The 22,138-nt window shown below is 43.2% G+C and overlaps 1 protein-coding gene across 1 annotated transcript in view; it reads right to left on the reverse strand.

Moving 5' to 3' along the window:
* OPN4 (opsin 4) overlaps window positions 1-22,138 on the reverse strand; it is a 47,263-nt gene that overhangs the window by 12,948 nt on the left and 12,177 nt on the right. The window contains exons 2-6 of the mRNA XM_075935624.1: window positions 20,185-20,327; window positions 15,740-15,873; window positions 11,971-12,174; window positions 8,659-8,830; window positions 5,644-5,805 (exon numbers count right to left, since the gene is read on the reverse strand). Of these exons, the coding sequence (XP_075791739.1) occupies window positions 5,644-5,805; window positions 8,659-8,830; window positions 11,971-12,174; window positions 15,740-15,873; window positions 20,185-20,327 (815 nt within the window). The remainder of the gene's footprint in view (window positions 1-5,643; window positions 5,806-8,658; window positions 8,831-11,970; window positions 12,175-15,739; window positions 15,874-20,184; window positions 20,328-22,138) is intronic.

Consider the following 22,138-nt stretch of genomic DNA (forward strand, 5'->3'; position numbering starts at 1 on the left):
GATTCAGCTGCAGAGAATAACAAACACTTTGATGCTCTTCTTCACCAGTGCAGCTGTGTACCATGTTCTACTCAGAGGTGTGGTTTAACCATGCCACAAGCTAACCTCAAATTGTTTACAGTAGGGTAAAAATCATGGGACAAGTTCATCTTGGAATAAGGAAGTACTGATCCTTAGGAATGTTCAAGCTAAATTCACCAGTCACCCAAATGATAATGGGAGGGCTAGCATCGCAGAACCTGCGTCGCTATGACATTGAACAGGTGTGCCGAATAAGGGGAGAAAGTATTTCAGAAAAAGCAACACACATGAGAATGTTTGATAAATCAGCCTCCCACCCACACTGTGAATTTACCTGCTCAAAGCTGGGAACCAAAGTTAAAGAACCCTCATATTGTGGAAGATGGTTTTATGTTCTGTTTAGTTTGCAGAGTCTTCATCACGTGAGGTATTTTGGGAGGAGAGAGTGGAAGTTCTAACTTTATGGTGCTGCTAGCAGGGACCACCCCTATTCAGGTTGTCTTGATAAAAACAAAGTGGCTACATCTACACTGGCATGATTTTCCAAAAATGCTTTTAACGGAAAAGTTTTCCGTTAAAAGCATTTTCGGAAAAGCGCATCTAGATTGGCAGGATGCTTTTCCGCAAAAGCACTTTTTGTGGTAAAGCGTCCGTGGCCAATCTAGACGCAGTTTTCTGCAAAAAAGCCCCGATCGCCATTTTCGCGATCGGGGCTTTTTTGCGGAAAACAGTACTGTGTTGTCTACACTGGCCCTTTTGCGCAAAAGTCTTTCGGAAAAAGACTTTTGCCCGAACGGGAGCAGCATAGTATTTCCGGAAAAGCACTGACAATCTTACATGAGATCGTCAGTGCTTTTCCGGAAATTCAAGCGGCCAGTGTAGACAGCTGGCAAGTTTTTCCGGAAAAGCAGCTGATTTTCCGGAAAAACTTGCCAGTCTAGACACAGCCAATGAGTAATGGAACCTATATTTAAACAGCAATGATATCGCAGGGCCAGCTTGCATGGACCAGGCCCACAGTGGTGTTTTCCTTCAGCAGCAAGAGGAGCAGCACACTGTGTAGAATCATTTCCCCTTCTTCCCGGGAAAGTTGCCTGTGACTTTCTGGTGCGCCCCAGTGCTTTGGTGCACCATGAAGGAGCAGGGCTGCAGGTCAGAAATGGCAGGTTTGCAAAAATTTTGGTGGTGCCCAGAATGTCCAGAGCACAGACCCTCATTCCTATTCAAACTCTCACCTCCAACTTGCCTAAGGCTCAGAGAGCGAATCCAGGTGAGGGAGCAGTGTGGGGACTGCACAGCAGCAAGGGTCAGCCCCACTCCCCTCCCTCACTGTGGTGGTGGGAGCCAGAGCAGCCCAGCAACATTTCTCTGCCCCACCACCCTCTCCCAACCGGCTGAGCTCCACTTCTTCACAGAGGCGGGAAGCAGAGAGCACTGAGGCTGGGGTGAAGCAAGCACAGCAGGTTGGGAGGGGGCAGTGCAGAGGCCCCTCCTCTCAGGCAATTTCCCAGAGCGCCTTGGGATCTGTCCATAGGATGGTTGAGGCTGCTGCCACAAGGCTCCCCAAAGTGCAGGGAATAGCATGGGAGCAGGCTCTGGGAAAGAATGTGGGTGCAGGGAGAGGTTGGGGCACAGGCATGGGGAGGGAATATGGGTGCAGCGAGAGATTGGGGTATGGGTATGGGGAGGGAATATGGGTGAAGGGAGAGGTTGGGGTACGGGCATGGGGAGGGAATATGGGTGAAGGGAGAGGTTGGGGTGCGTGTATGGGGAGGGAATATGGGTGCAGGGAGAGGTTGGGGTACAGGCATGGGGAGGGAATATAGGTGCAGGGAGAGGTTGGGGTGCAGGCATGGGGAGGGAATGTGGGTGCAGGGAGAGGTTGGGGTACGGGCATGGGGAGGGAATATAGGTGCAGGGAGAGGTTGGGGTACGGGCATGGGGAGGGAATGTGGGTGCAGGGAGAGGTTGGGGTGCATGTATGGGGAGGGAATGTGGGTGCAGGGAGAGGTTGGGGTGCAGGCATGGGGAGGGAATATAGGTGCAGGGAGAGGTTGGGGTGCGTGTATGGGGAGGGAATGTGGGTGCAGGGAGAGGTTGGGGTGCAGGCATGGGGAGGGAATATAGGTGCAGGGAGAGGTTGGGGTGCGTGTATGGGGAGGGAATGTGGGTGCAGGGAGAGGTTGGGGTGCAGGCATGGGGAGGGAATGTGGGTGCTGGCTGTGGCCCAGGGCAGGGGGTGGAGGTTCTGGCTGCAGGCTCTGGGAGGGAGTTTAGGGGCTGGAGGGCTAGAGGGTTCAGGCTCTGGAGGAAATGGAGTGTACAAGAGGGTTTGGGGGGTGGCACACTAACCTGGGGGCACCCCCTTCTAGAAATGGCTTCCGGGGAGGCAGGCCTCTCCAGGTACTGCTGCCCCCACACAATGTTATTAAATTAACAGAGTAACCGAGCCCAACGGGACCCTAAAGTGCTTGTTTCCCATGTATTCATTGCAGGGCTGGACTGAAACAGAAGCTGATGTCGTTTGTGTGATCTCCAGACCAGCCAATAAACTGGTTTCCTATGAAATAGGCAAATATGCTGCCGAAACCAATGACACAAAAGCCAAATCCAAAATGAAAAGGCATGATTCTGGGATTTTTGAGAAGGTAATAGATACTGTGCACTATCCAACCTCTCAAACAGCTGATGAGTTAACAAATCTAATGAATTGATCAAATCCTGCCCTCTGAACTGAAGCAGGACCAAGTACACCTGGACCATCCTTCACAGGTGTTCTGAAGCCTAACCTGTTCTTAAATCTCCAATGATGGGGATACCACGACTTCCCTTGGAAGCCTGTTCCAGGTCTTAGTTACCCATATGGCTGGAAAGGTTTTCCTAATCTCTAATCTAAATCTCCCAGATTAAGCCCAAAACTTCTTGCCCTACCTTTAGTGGACATGGAAAATAAATGATCCCTATCCTCTCTATAACAGCCCTTAACAGATTATCAGATCTTCCCTCATTCTTTTCTCACGATTTTTTAACCTTTCTTTATAGGGCAAGTGTTCTAATCCTTTTATCATTTTTATTGCTCTCCTGTCTCTGGACTTTCCAATTTGGCCACATCTTTCATGTAATGTGGCACCCAGAACTAGACACAATGCTGGAGCTGAGGCCTCCTGCTGAGTAGAGCAGAACACTCACCATTTCTAGGTCTATCTCCTAAGCTATGCTGTATGTGGCAATGCTATTACAATGAAGTCAATATAAGGTCTTGGAACTTGATCCATTAATCCTGAGGGTATATCTACACTGCATTCCTCTTACTCCTTAAAAACGAGGTTTAATGGTTATTTTGAAAGAAGGGGTTTCTTTCAAAATAACTGCGTCTACACGGCATTTTTTATCTCGAAATAGGGTATTTCAAAATAGCAGCTGGACACGATTATACAAATGAAGCATGGGAAATTCAAATCCGCGCTTTATTTGCAATTTCGCTCGGCTGCATTTGCATTCCTCTTTCGGAAGAGGAATGCAGTGTAGACAGACCCTAAGAAACCATAGGCTATGTCTACATTGCAGCGCTATTTTGGGATACCAGAGGTATCCCGAAATAGCTATTCCATGTCTTTTGAGTGCATCCATTATTTCAAAACATAATGGGCTCACTATTCCAATATCCCTGTAAACCTCATTCCATGTGTTTCAGAATAGCAATTTATTTTGCAATAAGTGCTGTGTAGACAGTGCCAAATTTTGCAATAAACTATTTTGAAATTGACTTGAAATAAGTTACGTAATTTGCCTAGCATAAATTGCATAGCTTATTTTACAGGGGCAGTGTGTGCTGTACACTGTCCATTTTATGATCTTGTATTGGTTGTTAAGTTTGAGGTGCATATTTCTCATCAGATGATTGGAAAATTATAATAAAGAGGCAGTAGTGGAGTAGTGCATTTTTTTTTTATTTTGCACTTGTACAGGGTCTTTGACTTCCAAGTGCCCTAAATTATTAAACCTGTTTAGAAATAGATAGATGGAGGCACAGGATTGTGAAGTGACTTATTCAGTGTCACACATTAAATCAGGGGCAAAGCCTAATAGAAACCAAGAGCGCATCTACACACTAGGCTAAAGCTGAAATAAACAATGCAACTTGAACTACATCAATTGCGTAGCTTAAGTTAAAATAGCTTATTTTGGCTTTTGGCGCTCTCTAAACAGCAGGAAGTCCTAGAAAGAACACTCTTCCTCCAACTTCCCTTACTCCTCATAAAATGAGGGTTACAGGAGTCAGAGTAAGAAATCCTCCAGCTCAACATTATTTTGACATTATGCAGAAATATCTGTTTGTAGTGTAGATGCGGACTACGTTATTTCAGAATAATGCCAGTGTGTTAGAAGTGCCCCAAGAGTCCAGACTTCTAATCCCTTCTCCTTAATAAGTCCATATTAATGTGGGGTTTTTTTTTGGTGGACACTATGTCTTTATTGAAAAAGAATATATAAAATGCTGAAAGGTAAATGGGCGCAAGAAAGGCAACATGTGCCAGATTTTTTTTAAATATATTTAAAGTTAGGTCATCCATTGTTACTGTTCAGTGCAAAACTAAAAGAACTAGAGTTAGTAAAGCCAGATATAGGGCCTAATTCTGAGTTCACTTAGCCCTGGTCTACACTAGGGAGTTCTTTTGAAATAACTTTTCTTATTATGAAATAACAAGTGGAGTGCCCACACTATCAAGCCCATTGTTTCAAAATAAGGGGCTGGTTATTTTGAAATAATAACTCCTGCTTTTCTTGGGGAATAACTATTTTGAAATAAGCTTATTTTGGGAGTTATTATTTTGAAATTAGTTATTTTGAAATAACTTCCTAGTATGGACGTGCCTTCTACACAGCAAGGCAAAAGGTGAATTAAGATATGCAATTTCAGCTAAGTCAATTGTGTAGCTGAAGTCGAAATAGCTTAATTCAGCTTTTGGTTCTGTCTACACAGCAGGAAGTTGAAAGAAGAACACTCTCCCTTTAACTTCCCTTACTTCTCGTGAAATGAACTTTATAGGAGTCAGAGTAAGAAGGCCTCCATTTCAACATTATTTCAGAATAATGACTTACTATGTAGACATGCATTTTGTTATTTCGAAATAATGTCAGTTATTCCAAAATAATGCTCTACACACTATGTGCCCTAATTGTTGGAAGTCTGGGATAACCCCATTGCAGCTACTGGATTTATGCCAGCATCAAGCTGGTGTGAGTGAATAATCAAGCTCAGAGAAAACACTCAAAATAAGTTATGTATCTTTTTTTTGCACCCTGGAAAAGCCATAGAATCATGTTCAAATATTTTTACATTGTGAAATTGTATTTTAGAATTAACTAACATGATTTTACATGTTAGCCAGTACTGAGCTGTTCTGTGCTGAAAAATCAAACTGAGAAAAATTACAACCAGCATGTGTTCTATTTACCAAACATGTAACAAACGATTACTTCTGAATAAGTGAAGATTTCCCCTTCCCATTGTTGAGCATAAGAATTGAAACTCCTTGGCCTTTCATAATTTGCTTCTTCTACAATTTCATGCATTCTGGGCTCACTGATTTTTTTTCTTGCTAATATATTCATAATTACCCAGCAAAAGCCACCAGAGCTACAGCAGAATATGGTGACCAGGAAATGACGAAAAGCAAGATGACAATCAATGCAATTTTGGCCATTTTCCATTCATTCTTCATCTTCTGATACTGTCTCTGGGATACTTTATTACCATCAGAGCCAATGTTCTGAACAGCCCTAAGGGAAATAAACCACAATTACAATACAAAATATATGGGAGAAATTGAGCACAACAACTTATCATGCCAATCATCTCAAGCTCCCCCGGCCCAGGCAATATATGTAGATATGTGTACAGGCAGTCCCCGGGTTATGTCAATCCGACTTAAGTCGGACCCCTAGTTACGAACTGGGGGGGCACGCAGCTAGTGGGGGGTGCCTCCCCCACTGTCGCCGCCTCTGCCAGCACGGGGGGTGCTTCCCCCCAGCAGACCAGGGAGATACAGAGCTAGCGCCCCCGCCCTCCAGCAGACCAGGGAGATGCGGAGCGGCTTTTCTCGCCACGGAGGACGTGGGCGGCGGGACCGCAGAGACGCGCCGCGGTCCCGCTGCCCGTGTCCTCCGCGGCGAGAAAAGCCGCTCCGCATCTCCCTGGTCTTCTGGGGGGGCGCAGCTAGTGCGCCCCCCCCCCCAGCAGACCAGGCTTTTCTCACCGACGCCTGGTGTAGAGCAGCTGGGGGGATGCCGGGTTGGTCCCACAGCGCCGAGGTGCAGCGCTACTGGACCAACCCAGCAGCACCCCAGCTGCTCTGCCCCAGGTGTCCCCAAGTCAGCCGCTGCTGAAACTGACCAGCGGCTGACTACAGGAAGCCGGAGGCAGAGCTGCTCTGTCCCGGGCTTCCTGGAATCAGCCGCTGATCAGTTTCAGCAGCAGCTGACTTGGGGACACCTGGGGTAGAGCAGCTGGGGTGCTGCCGGGTTGGTCCCTGCAGCACCAAGGTGTGGCGCTGTGGGGACCTACCCGGCAGCACCCCAGGTGCTCTGTCCCAGGCGTCCCCAAGAGCCGCTGGGGTGCTGCCGGGTTGGTCCCGCCGCGCTAAGGGTCGGCGCTACCAGACCAGCCCAGCAGCACTCCAGCTGCTCTGCCCCAGGCATGTCCAATTCAGCCGCTGCTGGTCAGTTTCAACAGTGGCTGAATCTGGACGCCTAGGACAGAGCAGCTGGGGTGCTGCCGGGTTGGTCCCCGCAGCGCCGCACCTCGGCGCTGCAGGGACCAACCTGGCAGCACCCCAGCTGCTCTATCCCAGGTGTCCCCAAGTCAGCTGCTGCTGAAACTGATCAGCGGCTGATTCCAGGAAGCCCGGGGCAAAGCAGCTCTGCCTCGGGCTTCCTGTAGTCAGCCGCTGGTCAGTTTCAGCGGCGGCAGAATTGGGGACACCTGGGGTACAATATGTACCAGTTCCGACTCATGTACAAATTCAACTTAAGAACAAACCTACAATCCCTATCTTGTACGTAACCCGGGGACTTCCTGTAATTGCTTTTGCATAATAGAGGCTCCCACTGTCAAAGTAATCAGGGCAAAATTCCCATTGACTTCAACAGGAGTAGGATGGAGGTCTGTGAGGAATAGGTTTCCAAAATAAAGCTTCAGATTATTCAAGTACCTAGATTAATCTGCATGACACCTCTAATTATGGATGGGAAAAAAAGTATTTATTTACTTCTTGGGGACAGATTTTGTAACCCCCTACTCACACTGTTACATGAGTAGATACACTGAAATCAATAGGGCAGAGTACGTAGTCAGATACAGTTCAACATGTGTTAGAATGGCAGAACCAAACTGTGGTTTGCTATTTCAGTAGTTCTTGTTTCTTGTATTCCTGATGCAAATCGTTGCCCCTGTTTAACACAGGGATTTTCAATCTTTTTCTTTGCCTGCCCCCACAACACGCTATAAAACTTCCACAGCTTGGTAGGGAGCCTTTTGGGCTTTAGATGGGGGGATTCAGGGAGGGGGGCAGCCCCATGGGTTGGAGGACTCAAGGGTTTTACTTTACAAGGAAGGAGGCTTAGAGCTTTTGGGGGTGGGAATGGCTTGAGGTTCAGGGCATCACCCCCATCACTACAGCGTTGGTGAACACCAGGGCTTGGTGCTTCAGCTCCATGGAATGGCTTCTATCAGGGCACAAGGAAGTGGGCCTCTAACTGGTGCTTAGGGTTTTGGGCAGGTCTTGAGTGCTGGAGGCTGAGGCTTCGTTGAAAATCACTGGTTTAACATATTGCACCTGGCATCATTGTACTGTACCTTCTTTAACACAGAGTTTACAATCAACTTCCACCTGTTCACTTGTAGACAGTCGATGCCTTCCACAATCCGTCTGTTGACACAGGAATGGCCACACCTGTGCAAACTAGTGACTAGAATAGCTTTGCTTCCTTTATGGAAGGGGAATTCCCCGCTGGACATCTCTGTTCCAAGGCCACTTTGTGACATATACATAGGCAGGGCTCGACAAACTATAGAATCTACCCGCCCGTGGCGAGTTTACCAGAGGCACGCGCATGCGCAGTGCGGGGCTGGCGAGTGGCTTTCGCCGCTGTTTGTCAAGCCCTGTGCATAGGCCACAAGTGATTGAAGCAAATCAAAGAAACTGGCACTGAATATCATTTGCCTATGCTGCTGACCAGTCACTTAGCCTTATTAGGCCTCTCTGAAGTTCCACATACCTTAACTAGACTTAACTAACCCACTAACAGTTTTGTGTCATCTGTTAGTTTTTCCATCTTTCTATTCATACCTTTTCCCAAATTATTTTTAAATGTCTTAAATAAAGCAGGCCAAGTACCACCCCTTGGACATCTCCCTCTCCCACACACCTTTAACATTTTGTCATAAGGAAATTCACTGTTTATTCTTATTCTGTTTTATCTCTTACCCATTTCCATTAAAGGAAAAAACTACTTGTTAAAATGGAAATGCAAGTTTATAGATCTATATCTATATCTACATCTAAAATATAATCTCCCATAAAAATAAAAGTTCTCTGCTTAAGAGATCGAAATCCTAGACTAGTGACAACTCACATGTTGGCATTCTTGATAGCCTTGAAGATAAAGACATAACTATATATGATGGCAATTAGAGGAATGAAGAAGACAAAGCAGAAGAGGAGCATTGTATAGGCACGGACTGATGGAGTAAAGGTCACATAGTCCCAGGAGCAGGAAGTTAACAAACCCTCAGGAACATAAGCACCTAGGAAGAAAGAAAAAAAAGACATAAGTTATTAAAAGATTTTTGTTAGACATTCTGGTGGAGGAGCAATAGAGAAAGAATTCAGAATTAGCTCTGGAATTTGAAAAGGGTCTAATCTGGCTCTGTTGGTAGAGAAAATAAAATTAATAAATTCACCTGTTTCTTGTTTTAAAGCACTTCTTGCCATTACTGATTCCACTGCCTCTTAGAATGTAATAGATTTAATGAATCAATCTTTAGTAAAATAATTATTATTTTTTCATTCCAGTCTTCAGACCTGGCCCAAAGGCCACGTGGGCTTCTCTTTTCATTACTTCATTGGGCTTTGGATCAGACTCATATTCAAAAGATCTTTAAAATGTCTCAATTTTTCTCTTAAATTGTTACCCCTCTTGTTTGGGAGTGAAATGAAACAGACTATGTTAACTTTTGGTCTTTTACATTCTGCAGACCACAGAAGTTTACTGTGCAATTCCAATTGACTTTGCCATGAAATGAATATAAAAAACCCCAATACATTTTATTCCCTTAGAGACTGTGTGTCTAACAGTTAAAGAATTAAGTAAACTCAATGACAAATTATTTTTAATCTTCATTCATTTAATTTCCAGAATTTTCAATGCAAGCTTCTTTGGGACAGTTCTAGAAAATAATGCATGTGGTGATATGCTCAGATATGTCTAATTATTGTATGAGAATCATTATGATAAATACTAATAAAATCTAGTTATAAGACAGCAGTAATTTTTCTGTCTCATTGATTAGGGTTTTCTCATATAAGAGTATTTGTCATATTGCTACAAGCCATAATGTTAAACAACTGGAATTTACCAGCTATGCATGCTACACATCTGGGAGAAGAAAAACTACAACAACAAAAATAACACAATATCCTACTCTTTTACAATAGTCTGGTAAGCAAGTGAGAAAGTGTTACTTTCTCACTTCAGTTGAACCCTACCTCACACCACCAATGGAGACCAGGCCTGCTCAAGGGGTGGATACTGTTGGGGTTTAGGCAATTAACTGGCAGGTTCAAGTTCATCCTATGATAGGTCAGTGGTGACCATAAATTGGTGGTCTGTATGAAACAAGTTGATTGTATTAGTTTAGTTTCAAACAAAGAAAGACTACTACTACTACAGTTCATGGTCATAATGAGTAGGCTCTGCAGTTCTGGGACTGTTTCTGTTCAGTATCTTCATCAATTATTTAGATCAGAGGATGGCCAATAGCATGGCAGCGGTTCACCAGGGTTAGTCCCTGGCAGGCTGCCACTGTTGTATTTACCTACACAACCTCAGGTACAAGCATTTGCCACTCCCATTGGCCAATGAGAGTAGCAGAAAGTGGCGCTGACCAGAACACCACTTCCTGGCAATTGCATCTCCATTGGCCAGGAACAGTGAAGTGGTGTTCTGGTCTGTGCCATTTTCTACCACGCCCATTGGCCAGGAACTTAGGTCAATGGGAGATGCAATTGCTGATACTTGTGGCCGTGCAGATAAATACAGTGGCGGCGGTCTGCCAGGGGATAACCCTGATAGACCGGATGTGGCTGTCAGGCCAATATTTGCCCACCCCTAATTTAGATAACATCAGAGAGTACACTTATAAAACTGGAAGGGGCTGAAAGTACTTTGGAGGATAGTGTGAAAATTCAAAATGATCTGGACAAACTGGAGAAATGGTCTGAGGTAAATAGGATGAAATTCAACAAAGACAAATGCAAAATACTCCACTTTGGAGGAAACAGTTCATTACACATACAAAATGGGAAATGACTGCTTAAGAAGGAGTATTGCGGAAAAGGTTCTAGGTGTCATAGTGGGCCACGAGTCAACAGTAAAACACTGTTGCAAAAAAAGAAAACATATAGAATGCATTAGCAGGAAGTTGTAAGTAATTCTTCCACTCTCCTCCTTCCTAATTAGTCCTCAACTGGAGTATTCTGTCCAATTCTGGGCACCATGTTTAGGAAAAATGTGGACAAATTGGAAAAAGTCCAAAGAAGAGCAAAAAAAGAAAAGATTAAAAGACTAGAAAACATGACCTATAAGGGAAGATTCAAGAACTAGGTTTGTTTAATCTGGAAAAGAGAATACAGATGGGACATGGTAACAGTTTTCAAGAATCTGAAAGGTTGTTACAAGGAGGAGGGTGAAAAGTTATTCTCCTTAACCTCTGAGGATAAGACAAAAAACAATGGGTTTTAATTGCAGCAAGGGAGGTTAAGATAGGATATTAAGAAAAACTTCCTAAGTGCTGGAATAAATTGTCTAGGGAAATTGTGGAATCTCCATCATTTGAGACTTTTAAGAGCAGACTAGACAAACAAGTGTCAGGTTGTGATCCAGATGCTGCTTGGTCCTCTTGTGAGTGCAGGGGGCTGGACTCGATGGCCTCACTATGTACTATGATTCTATCTCAGCCAACAGTTGGGGCTACATTTTCAGTCTGTCTAGATGTGAAATATAAATATATACCAATTTACACACAAAAAGTAACGTGTTCAAGTAAAACAGCAATCAAATTACTACTAATTGTCATTTTTCATTAAGATGTAAAGGGCTAAATGGGAAAGTAAACAACGCTCTTACCTCTAGAATTGGTCCCACCAGATTGAGTTTAGTCACATTGTATGGGGTATAAAATTGCACTTTTACTGCCCATACTGAAGTGCTTTTAGGTATAAATAGAGGAATTGAGGTTCCTCAGGCTGCCAATATGGCACCTTTTCTGAGCACTGAAAATCATTTTGAAAACTTAAAAACTGTGCTCATCTGTCCCCGTTAGTTTTTATTCATCTCTGCTTCTTTACAGAAGGTTATGCACTATTACAGAAGCCTGTTGTGTTATTTTTGTCTTTATTTTGTATGTTTTTATATGTGTGCTTCTAAGATTCTCTGCAAAAGGTTCAATGAAAGATAATTACATGTGATATACCCACCGCAATCTTTTCTGCTGATTAAAATTCTTAAGACTCATTAGCTAAAAGCAATCTCCTTCAGAGTGATTTCTTCAAACCTTATCTTAATATGTAAATTCTGTTTATTCATTCTTGTGTCTAACAGACCATTCTTTAATCCCCTCATTTTCTCATGTTATAAGACAACAGACTTGCATTCTATCCCACTTACTCCATCCAAAGAAGGGTGGAAGGCTCCAAGCCAAAGAGTACAGCCAGACTGCTAGCAGGATTATCAAAGCCTTCTTCTTCGACATCACCACAATGGAGGCCAAGGGTCGTGTGATCACAAAATATCTGTCCAGTGCAATTGCCATCAGTGTGATCATGGATGTGATGCCAAAAAGGGCTCCGCAAAAGGCATAAAGCTCACAACCTTTCAATGGAGAGTACATAAAGTTAACCAACAGATTTAGCCATCCACGCTTGTTACACCAGTGTTCTGTTCTGGGAGACCATTTATCCTGTGCCTGGTTACACATTACTTTAAGAACTCTTAAGGCAAAAGGAAATCCACTTTTCCAGCAGCAATATACTTTCCAAGCTGTTGGCTAATTATATTATCCATGGATGTAAACGTCAAAGATGTACTCGCCTTTAATACTCAAGACAGTGATTCACTTGGCATTCAGTTTTCAACTTCTGACATTTCTAGCGGAAGCATTTCAAAGATCCCATGGCAGCTCATTTAGCTTTAATTGTATTCTAACTCTCATGGAAAGACCTATTTTAGTTAAAGTATTTTTATAGTTACTTAGATATCATAGAGCAGCTCGTACCTCAAGATGATGAGGTCTGCATAGTTTCAGTAAATAATTCAGAGAATGGATTGGCTGTCAGTAATTTGCTTTGTTTGCTATCTGTGGGACATGATTTGCATTGTGCTGTTGGATGGAATGACAGAAATCTTTCTAATAAGAGAACTATTAATGATGAATGGGAATTAAAACATGCAAATTCATTAAATGTTTGAGATACGCCAATTTTTCCATTAGTATCTGCAATTATACAAATAGTACAACAGCTAAAGAGCATATATTCATTAATACATTCAAAAGTCTGCCTTTTAATTATCAGCCAGCTCTGGAGATTAGACAGTTTGTTTATATATGTGTGTATAGTTTTTTTAGCTTTGTAGCATGAAGAACTGCAGAAACATTTATTATCTACTTAATTTTATGAGCAAGTTAATAATAGCCATCTTGTTCACCTCCCCCACCACGCACATACAAGATATAATTGCAGCACGAGAAAGAGTAGTATCTGTATTGAAAGCATCAATGGGGGATTCATGTAGGTATTTAGTTACCTAACCCCTATTGATTTCACCTACTGTGAATCCCACCCAAAATAGCCTTTATTCTTCAGATATGTTTTATACCAGATAGGCCCCATCAGCCTGGCTACATGATCTGTATGTTTGCCTCCCAGACAGAGGATGAAACCCTGGCTTCACTGAATTCATTGGGAGTTTTGCCACTGATTTACAAGGAGACAGGGTTTCACCTTAAATCTAAATCTCTGGTGTCGGTAGGCACAGTTAAGGGCGAGTTCACTGAGGCAGCACATAGCTTTGAGTCTGTAGAGAATCAGGAATGGGTCATTAGAAAGGACATTTTGACAAGGTTTTATAAGCAAAGATTATACACTGCGAGTAGTTTAAAATAAAAAGATAATAGACATGCATTAAAAACCAATTAACTGGGGGGAGCGGGGTGGATAGTTCATACGTGTATTTAAATGAACCAAATCATGTCCTATTTCCTATCCTAATCACTTTCCTTCATGTTGTATCCCCTTCACCCACCTTTTGCCTGGCTTTGTCATTATAGACTATAAGAGGGGTCTCAAACTCCCAGCCTGCTGGCCAGTCCCAGCTAGCGTGGTTGTGCAATCTGGCCCGGGACTCCCAGTCGGTGGGTGGGGTCTGTTACCAGTCCCCAAGCCCCGCCCCTTCCTGCTGTCACCCCACACTCTCCCCGCATGGCACCGGATTCCCTGAGCCATGGCTTTGGCGATCACTGAGGGGGCCTGGTGCCATATAGTGGCAGCAGTCACACCCCCAGTACTCCCTGCAGTGGCAGGAGCCATGGGGTAGGCAGGTGGCACTTGCTGTAGTTCACTCCTTTGCCCTGCAGCTCCTGCTGCCTCAGAGAGTGTGGGAAGCATGACTGCTGCTGCCACGCAGCACCAGGCCGCCTCAGTGATCACCAAAGCCGCATGCTCTGGGGACCGGGTGCTATGGAGGGGAAAGTGTGTGTGGGGGGGGGGGGGGAGGAGGGAAACAATGGTGTGAAAGGGTGGGACTTGGGACCCAGTATTGGCAAGGTCTCCCCCCAGCCCACTGGAAGTCCTGGGCCAGATTGCACAATTGCCCTGGCTGGGATTGGTTCGTGGGCTGGGAGTCTGGGACCCCTGCTGTAAGCTCTTTGGGGCAGGGACTGTGTTTCCCTGTATGCCTATCTCTCACTTAGTACATTTTTGGGCACTGTTGTCACATAAACCACAGACAAAGAATGTTGGGTAGTTTAGACCCAGTGAGTGAAATACAAAGCATGTTCACTGACCACACTGAGAATAGTTGGATTATATTTATATTGTAAAAACCCATGTTTCTTGTCAGGCTTTCTAGCAGCAGAAGTATCTGGACAAAAATTCTATATTCGAGTTAATCAGTGCCAGTGGCAGAGTGGTAAGCTGGAAGGAGGTGCTCCCGAGCTTATGCTTCTAGGTTTTTAATTATGATGTGAGACAACTGTGAATGAATGCAAGAAGTGAGAAAGCATGTTCATTTATCAAACATTAGAGAAACATTTTCTATCTCACTATTCTGGCAGTAATAGTATAGACTTAGTTATGTAAATTTATTTACAACAAATAGAAACTACATTAGAAGAATGTTAATTAGGATAAGTCAAGCACTCAAAAGTTAGAAAATACAGTACCAGATTTTTACTTGACTATGTAACCCTGATTTCCTCTCTTTTGTATCCATCCTTTGTACTGATGATATAGAGGTCCTAGAGCCCTGTAAAGAGTCTACACTAGGGAGTTATTTCAAAATAACCCACCTTATTTCAAAATAATAAGTGGAGCGTCCACACTACCAAGCCCGTTATCTGTTATTTTGAAATAACGGGCTGGTTATTTCAAAATCTGTACTCCTGATTTCCTTGGGGAATAAGCATTAGTGTGGACACTCTGCTGCTGCTATTTGAACATAACTACTCCACAGAGTAATTCAAAGTAAGAGACCCAGGAAGCACTGGAGAGTAATAAGTCAAGGTAGCACATCCACAATAACAGAGCCTGCCTCGGACTAATTTCAAGGCTGCCCTGTAACCAGGACACACTATTTCAATTTTGTTATTTTGGGAGTTATTTTGAATTTAATTATTTTGAAATTATTTCCTAGTGTAGACATTCCCAGAGAAAAAAAAAGTATACGATTGTGTAATTAAAACTGTATCATAATGCACGTTCACAAAGGGGCCGACTTAAGGTCACATAGGCAGCCATAAATGTGGCATTTCTTAACCTTTTAATGCTTGACTTTACAACCTAAATACCCTTATTTTAATGTAGTTTTTAGTATAATTTCCTCAGGAAGGAAAAGGGAGGGTAAAGGACAAAGATCAAACACATTTTGATTTTTGTTCTGTATCAACATCTCATCATACACCTGCCCCAAATTTAAAGTCAAATGTATTGAAAACTATCAAATTTCAGCTGGTATCATATCAATACTACTTAAATGTAAATAACTTCACTTACAGTCTCAAGTTTGTCCTAAACCTTTTGACAACCTGAGACTGAGTCCTAAATGCCTGAAAAACTTGAAACCAGGCTGTGTTTATGTGCTTTTGACTTTAGTTTCACATAGCTTTGATACTTTCCATGGCAACAAACTAAATTATCTTTCTGGAGATAAATGTACCAACCTTTTTTGCCAAAGATCCAGTGCTTGTGGAGACTGGTAGCAAAGAAAATTGGAGCCTGTGTGATGGACATTAAGAAGTCGCTAATAGCTAGATTGATGATGAACATGTTGGCTGGAGTTCGAAGACTCTTACTCCTACAGAAAAGAGGTGAAAAGGAAAATGAATAAGCACTTATCCTTAGGCAATTATGCTGTTACTGTTTGTTAAATGCAGTGTTATTGTAGCCATGATGGGTTCCAGTACATAAGAGATAGGGTGGGTGAGGCAATATCTTTTATTGGATCAACTTCTGCTGATTAGAGATACAAACTTTTCAGTTTACACCGAGCTTTTCTTCATGATCTAAAGAACAATCATAGAATCATAAAATACTAGAACTGGAAGGGACTTCAAGAGGTCATCAAGTCCAGTGCCCTGCCCTCACAGCAGGACCAAGCACCATCTAGATCATCCCTGACAGATGTTTGTCTAACCTGCTCTTAAAAATCTTTAAAGATGGAATTCCACAACCTCCTTAGGTAAGTTATTCTAGTGCTTAACCACCCTGACAGTAATTTTTTTCTAATGTCCAACCTAAACTTTCCATGCTGGAATTTAATTTAAGCTCATTGCTTCTTGTCCTATCATTAGTAGTTAGTGAGAATAATTTTTCTCCCTCCTCCTTGTAACACCCATTTAGGTCTTTCATATCCCCCTCTCAGTCTTCTCTTTTCCAAATTAAATGAACCCAAATCTTCCCTCATAGCTCATGTTTTCTAGACCTTTAATCATTTTTGTTGCTCTTTTCTGGTCTTTCTCCAATTTCTCCACATCTTTCTTGAAATATGGTGCCCAGAACTGGACACACTATCCAGTTGAGACCTAATCAGCACAGTGTAGAGCTGTGTGTAATCTTCAGAGCTTCTCTTTCTCATCTTCAGAGCTTCTCAAAAGCTGGTGCACTATAAATTATCTCACCCAACCTGTCTCTCTATTACTCTTTGCTGTGAGCATTGGCAGCTTCACACATATCTAGGTATAGAATATGTCAAGTTACATCAAACAGGCTTTTGACTTTCCTGATGAGAGAAACTAAATGAGACAGCATCATTTTAATAGCAAACTCCTTATACTTCTTTGTGCTTTAGTAGAGGATCTGTATTGGCTTTGATAACGAGCTCAGAAACAGGAATAGAATACATTTTTCTCTGAATACTCTGACCCACTGTACCCTGTGTCCATGAGTAGCAGGAAATTAAAGTTGATGTACTCTATGGATTTTCTGGATGTGGGTCATACAGAGCTGAAGGCTCACTGCTGATGAGATTAACAGCCATTTCCAAATATGGAGATTAAAGAGGCTGAGTTTATACCACACAAAGCATTTTATTTTATCTCAACTCCTCTCCATGACAGGCAGTTCACTGCACCAGGCACTGAGTTTGAAGGGACCTATTGCCACACTTATTACATCTCCCACCCCTATAAATTACTCCTGTCAACATAACACAGTTTCTTAGAGTGTATTTGTACAAATGTGTTTGTTATTGAGAGTTCTTAGTATCAGTCCTTTCTCATTCTAATTTTTTATTCTTTTTAAATTGTGGCACTTTATCTAATGTCACTAGAGCTTCTTTCTTTAGTTTTCAGTCTCAGACACAATTGGCCAGATAATGTGTTACACCTCCCGAGATCTGTAATGTAGAACAGTGGTTCTCAACCATGGGTCTGGGGCCCCCTTAAGGGCTGCAAGCAGGTTTCAGGGGGTACACCAAGCATAGTTGGCATTGGACTCACTTATGTGCCAGGGCAGAAGCACCAAGGCCCTGCAGCACAGGCTTGCAGCCTGGACCCCCCACCCACCGAGACCCACCACTCCAGGCTGAAGTGAGGCCGTAGTTTTGTGGTGCTTCCTGTAGCATAGGATCCGGGGGCAATTTCTCTGCTTTTATTCCTAAACACTGGCCCTGGTTTTTATATACAGGGGAAAAAATATGTCAAGTTACATCTGGATACCCTGGACACAAAGATCTATTCCAGGAGGACCACTATGTTGGGCAAATATTCTGTTTGACACCCCCCCCCCCCCCAGTGCAACTCAGAGCTGCACCAGGGGCACATAATTTCAGCCCCTTCCTTCCAGCTCCTGACCCAATCTTCATGCATTACAAGGGTTTGGGTCAGGGTTATATACTGGCTTTATACTTATATATAAGCTTTATACTGAAAAACTCATAGTGAAGCCTCCCCAGGAGTGGGGTGTAACCTGTGGAAGAGGGGTTAGGCCCAACACAGACGGGGGCCCCCTGCTTGCGGTGGGCTCTATGGGGCTGAAATAGCCCCCTGACTGGGGCAGTCAGGGGAGCTTCTCTAACCCCTACGGGTTAACTGGAACCCATAAGCCTCACCCACCAAGGGTGAGACTTACCAGTTAACCATTGACACCCTGAGTTGGTGGTTTGTTTATTGTTAAGTAACTACGGAGATCGCATCGTCAGTGGGTAGGTGTAGTACCAGAGCACCCACAGCTCTGCAATTCTATTCCAGTCTCCCACCCACCTCAACATTTTAGATAGCTCCAAAGAGAGACATGACATCCAGCCTCCCGCAACTCCCCCTCTCCGCCCTGCACACATGTCCCCTACCACAGACGCCGCTTCCCAGATTTCCTGCTGAGCTGCCTCTTCCAGAGTGGGACACACCACAGTACTGCTCTACTCTCTTTCCATCTGCTGCACTCTTCTTCCCCCAGACTGCTTAGGCCAGATAGTACTATACTCCAGGGCAGACAGGGCAGGTCCCAAATCCCTCAGAAGGGTCACTATCTGCCATATGCTCTCATTCAGCTTCCTTAGCACAGGTGGCAGCATATCAGTCTCATAATCTGAAAGTCCCAAGTTTTGCTCTCAGTGGAGGCAAGGTAAGTTTCCACAGGCACTCAGACTAGAGGTTACAAAATGGTCCCTTCTGACCCTATAGTCTGTGAAACTTAACAGAAAATGTTGGATGGGGATTGTACTGGTATCTGTCTGGAGGGAAGCAAGATGTCCATGGGCTCTGAGTTAAGGTCAAGCATCAGTCCAGGCAGCACAGCCTAGTCTTCTGGGCCTGGCAGAGGTCCTGGAGGCCCAGGCCAGTTCTCCTTTCTGGGGGGAGGAGGAGGTGCAATTGGGCCTTCCTCCTTGGGAGCTTGGGCAGAACATCTGGCTGGCTCTGTGTCTGGGCTCCAACTGAGCCCTTGGCTCCTCCTTTTAAATTTCCGGCCCCACCTTTCTGCTTCCTGTGGGTGGGGCTGGATTGCTGTGGCACCACCCACCAGAGGTTCTTCCCCTTCCAGGTTGGAGGGAGGCCAAGCTGACTCACTACAGGGACTGTCATAGTCTATGCACCTGTAATCCCTTTCCACAGCCCATCACCAGCTCCTCTAGGCTTTTGGCTCCCGAGCTATCACTTGGGTGAAGACTGGCATCTCTGTCCGAGCAGACCAGGATATTTCCAGGATGAACCATGTTATTCCTGTCAGAAAATAGGCTGTCTAAGCAGACCTGCCTGCTTTCTCTTCATAGACTAATAATGGTGTAATTGTCCATTGCTATAATTTATCACTCTTTCTGAGCAAGCACAGTTAATTCTTCAGAGAAAAGTATTATGAAGAAAACATTAAAACCAATAAAAGAACTTACATGCTAAAATGTTTCCCAGAGATCAACCCTTCAACAGGGACTCTGGATGGAGCTGTTCTTCAGTGCCCCACCCAAATGTTTTTGTGTGATTTTTAATTCATCTTCCTTTTGCTCAAAACAAGAACCCAGTCCTATGGGACTTTATTAGATCAAATTTCTTCCAACCCTTTCCTAAGGATTGTGGCCTTCTATGGACCAGAAGTCCTGTTTCTTTGCCAGATCTGAAAAAAAGCCCTGAGTCAGTTTACTAACAGGTTATTTATCCCAACATCCTTTTTTTGTCCACTGGTCTCTAGAATCCAGTTTGAACCTCTGAGGAGATGGACTAGGTAACTGATTTTCCAAGGGCCAATACACAATATAATGCAATTACATTAGCATAAACTCTCCAGATAAGTACAGTGTTGCACTAACACAAACAATTGTGGTTTAAATGCAATGGATCCCAAATGTATTCAGCTTAATTCAATAAGTATCAACATCATTTAATAAGATTTATCCAAGATATTGCATGACTGTCATGAGGAGTTGTAACTAAAATCCGAAAGATTGTTTGGTTTTCACGATCATACCTACTATCCACCTTTTATTAACAACTATTTCATACACAAATTGAGGAATACAAGGTCATGGATCGGGATTGCTTTGTTGCACATATTATTAGTTTGCATTAGTACACCCATAATGATTGTGGTCCTGGACCAAATCTCTGTGACAGTCTCACCAGTATTAACGTCTAGCCACAGGAATATTCCATACAGAACAAATGAGGTATATTGGTACCTGCAGAAAGCATAGATGACGAGGAAGTTACCCAGTGCTCCGGTGATCCCCACCACCAGAATGACAGTTCCAATTGTGTAATGAGCATGGTCTGAAACATCCAGCGTAGGGAAGGCATGAGGAACATCTTGCACTGTCATTTCCTGCAAAGTAAACAGAAATTCGTAAGTGCACAGTTGCAATTCCATTGACGGAGCCATGTAGATTTGTTTTTTTGGCAAAGGCAAATGAAGCCGCGATTTAAATGATCACGGCTTCATTTAAATTTATATGGCTGCCGCGCTGAGCCGACAAACAGCTAATCAGCTGTTTGTCTGCTCAGCGTGCTAGTCTGGACGCTCCCCTGCTGACATCAAAGCCCTTTGTCGGCAGCCCCGGTAAACCTCATCCCACGAGGAATAACGGGGCTGCCGACAAAGGGCTTTAATGTCAGCGCGGGAGCGTCCAGACTAGCGCGCTGAGCGGACAAACACCTGATCAGCTGTTTGTCGGCTCAGCGCGGCAGCCATGTAAATTTAAATGAAGCCACGATCATTTAAATCGCGGCTTCATTTGCCTTTGCCTACAACCCTAATCTACATGGCTCCATCGATAGAGCCATGTAGTCTAGACACAGCCTGAATGAGCTAGCCTCTGCTCTTCCTCTGGAAGGGGAGATGGATAAAGAAGGTCAAAAGCTGGATAAAAATGAACACCTTGGAATAAATCAATCCCTTTCAGATTATATTTGTTTTTATTCCTCTTTTGCAAATATGGATGATTGTATCAGCCATGCTTGAGTCAAGAGCCATTTTTTGGTTTTACTATCAGTTTAGTGTTTCAGCAAAAGAAAAATCTAAAGAAACAAACAAAAATAAAACAAAATACATAATAGCTGATAGAAATACACTGAAATTCTATTGCACTTGATCTCAAGGAATGCTGTAAATAACAGCACGTGTGTTCTTTGTGTTTTTTGTCCTATTAGAATTTGAATGTTCATGCTAATGTTTGATTTCTATGATTTCCTTAAATCACAGGCTAATAATTCAATAAATAAACAAACAACAGTAAAATATTACGTAGCTTAAGTGGAAATGGTCAATTCAATGAATATATTCTTGTTTATTCAAGACTTCAATACAGTAGGTCTCTGGTTTCTCCCACTGAATAACCAATGCTGAATTATTAATTCCTTCAAGAATCAATTACCTTGTAGTGTAGAAAAACACTGTTCTTTACAGATTAAATTGAGGATTGAAAAAAAATGGAACTTGTACTAATACAAATGTTTTTAAAATGCTTTACCAAGAATTGAAATGGTTGAAGAAGAGCTATTTTCTTTAGGATGGGGGACAAATATCGTCTGTATATTTTAATTTGCTTTCTTTGAAATCTAATGTGAGTGGTTGATGTAGCTGTTTAAAATACAGGTTTGTGGACGGTTGCCTAATGGATTATAATCAAATTCACTTGTTCACACATACTATGTTTGCTTAAGTAGGAAAAATTCATTATAAATGGCGTATAAATGCAGTATATATATATATATATATTTGGACAACTGGCCCCAGCCTTGTGACTTAAATGATAAGATAAAGCAATGAGGCATGGTGAACTCATAATAGCAGAATATACTAGGGGACTGTGGTTACGTCTACACAGCAGTGTTATTTCAGAGTAACTGACATTATTCCAAAATAACAGAGAGCATGTCTACACTAGAAGTCTTTATTTCGAAATAATGTCGAGCTGAAGGACTTCTTACTCTGACTCATGGCAACCCTCATTTTACAAGGAGTAAAGGAAGTCAAAGGACAAGTGTTCTTCCTTTGACTTTCTGCTGTGTAGACAGTGCCTAAAGCTGAGTTAAGCTATTTCAACTTCAGTTACACAGTTGACATACCTGAAGTTGTGTAGCTTAATTTGACTTTTGCCCTGCTGTGTAGATGCACCCTATGATGGTTCCTCCCCC

Source organism: Pelodiscus sinensis, chromosome 8, assembly GCF_049634645.1.
Source record: "Pelodiscus sinensis isolate JC-2024 chromosome 8, ASM4963464v1, whole genome shotgun sequence".
NCBI lineage: Eukaryota > Metazoa > Chordata > Testudines > Trionychidae > Pelodiscus > Pelodiscus sinensis.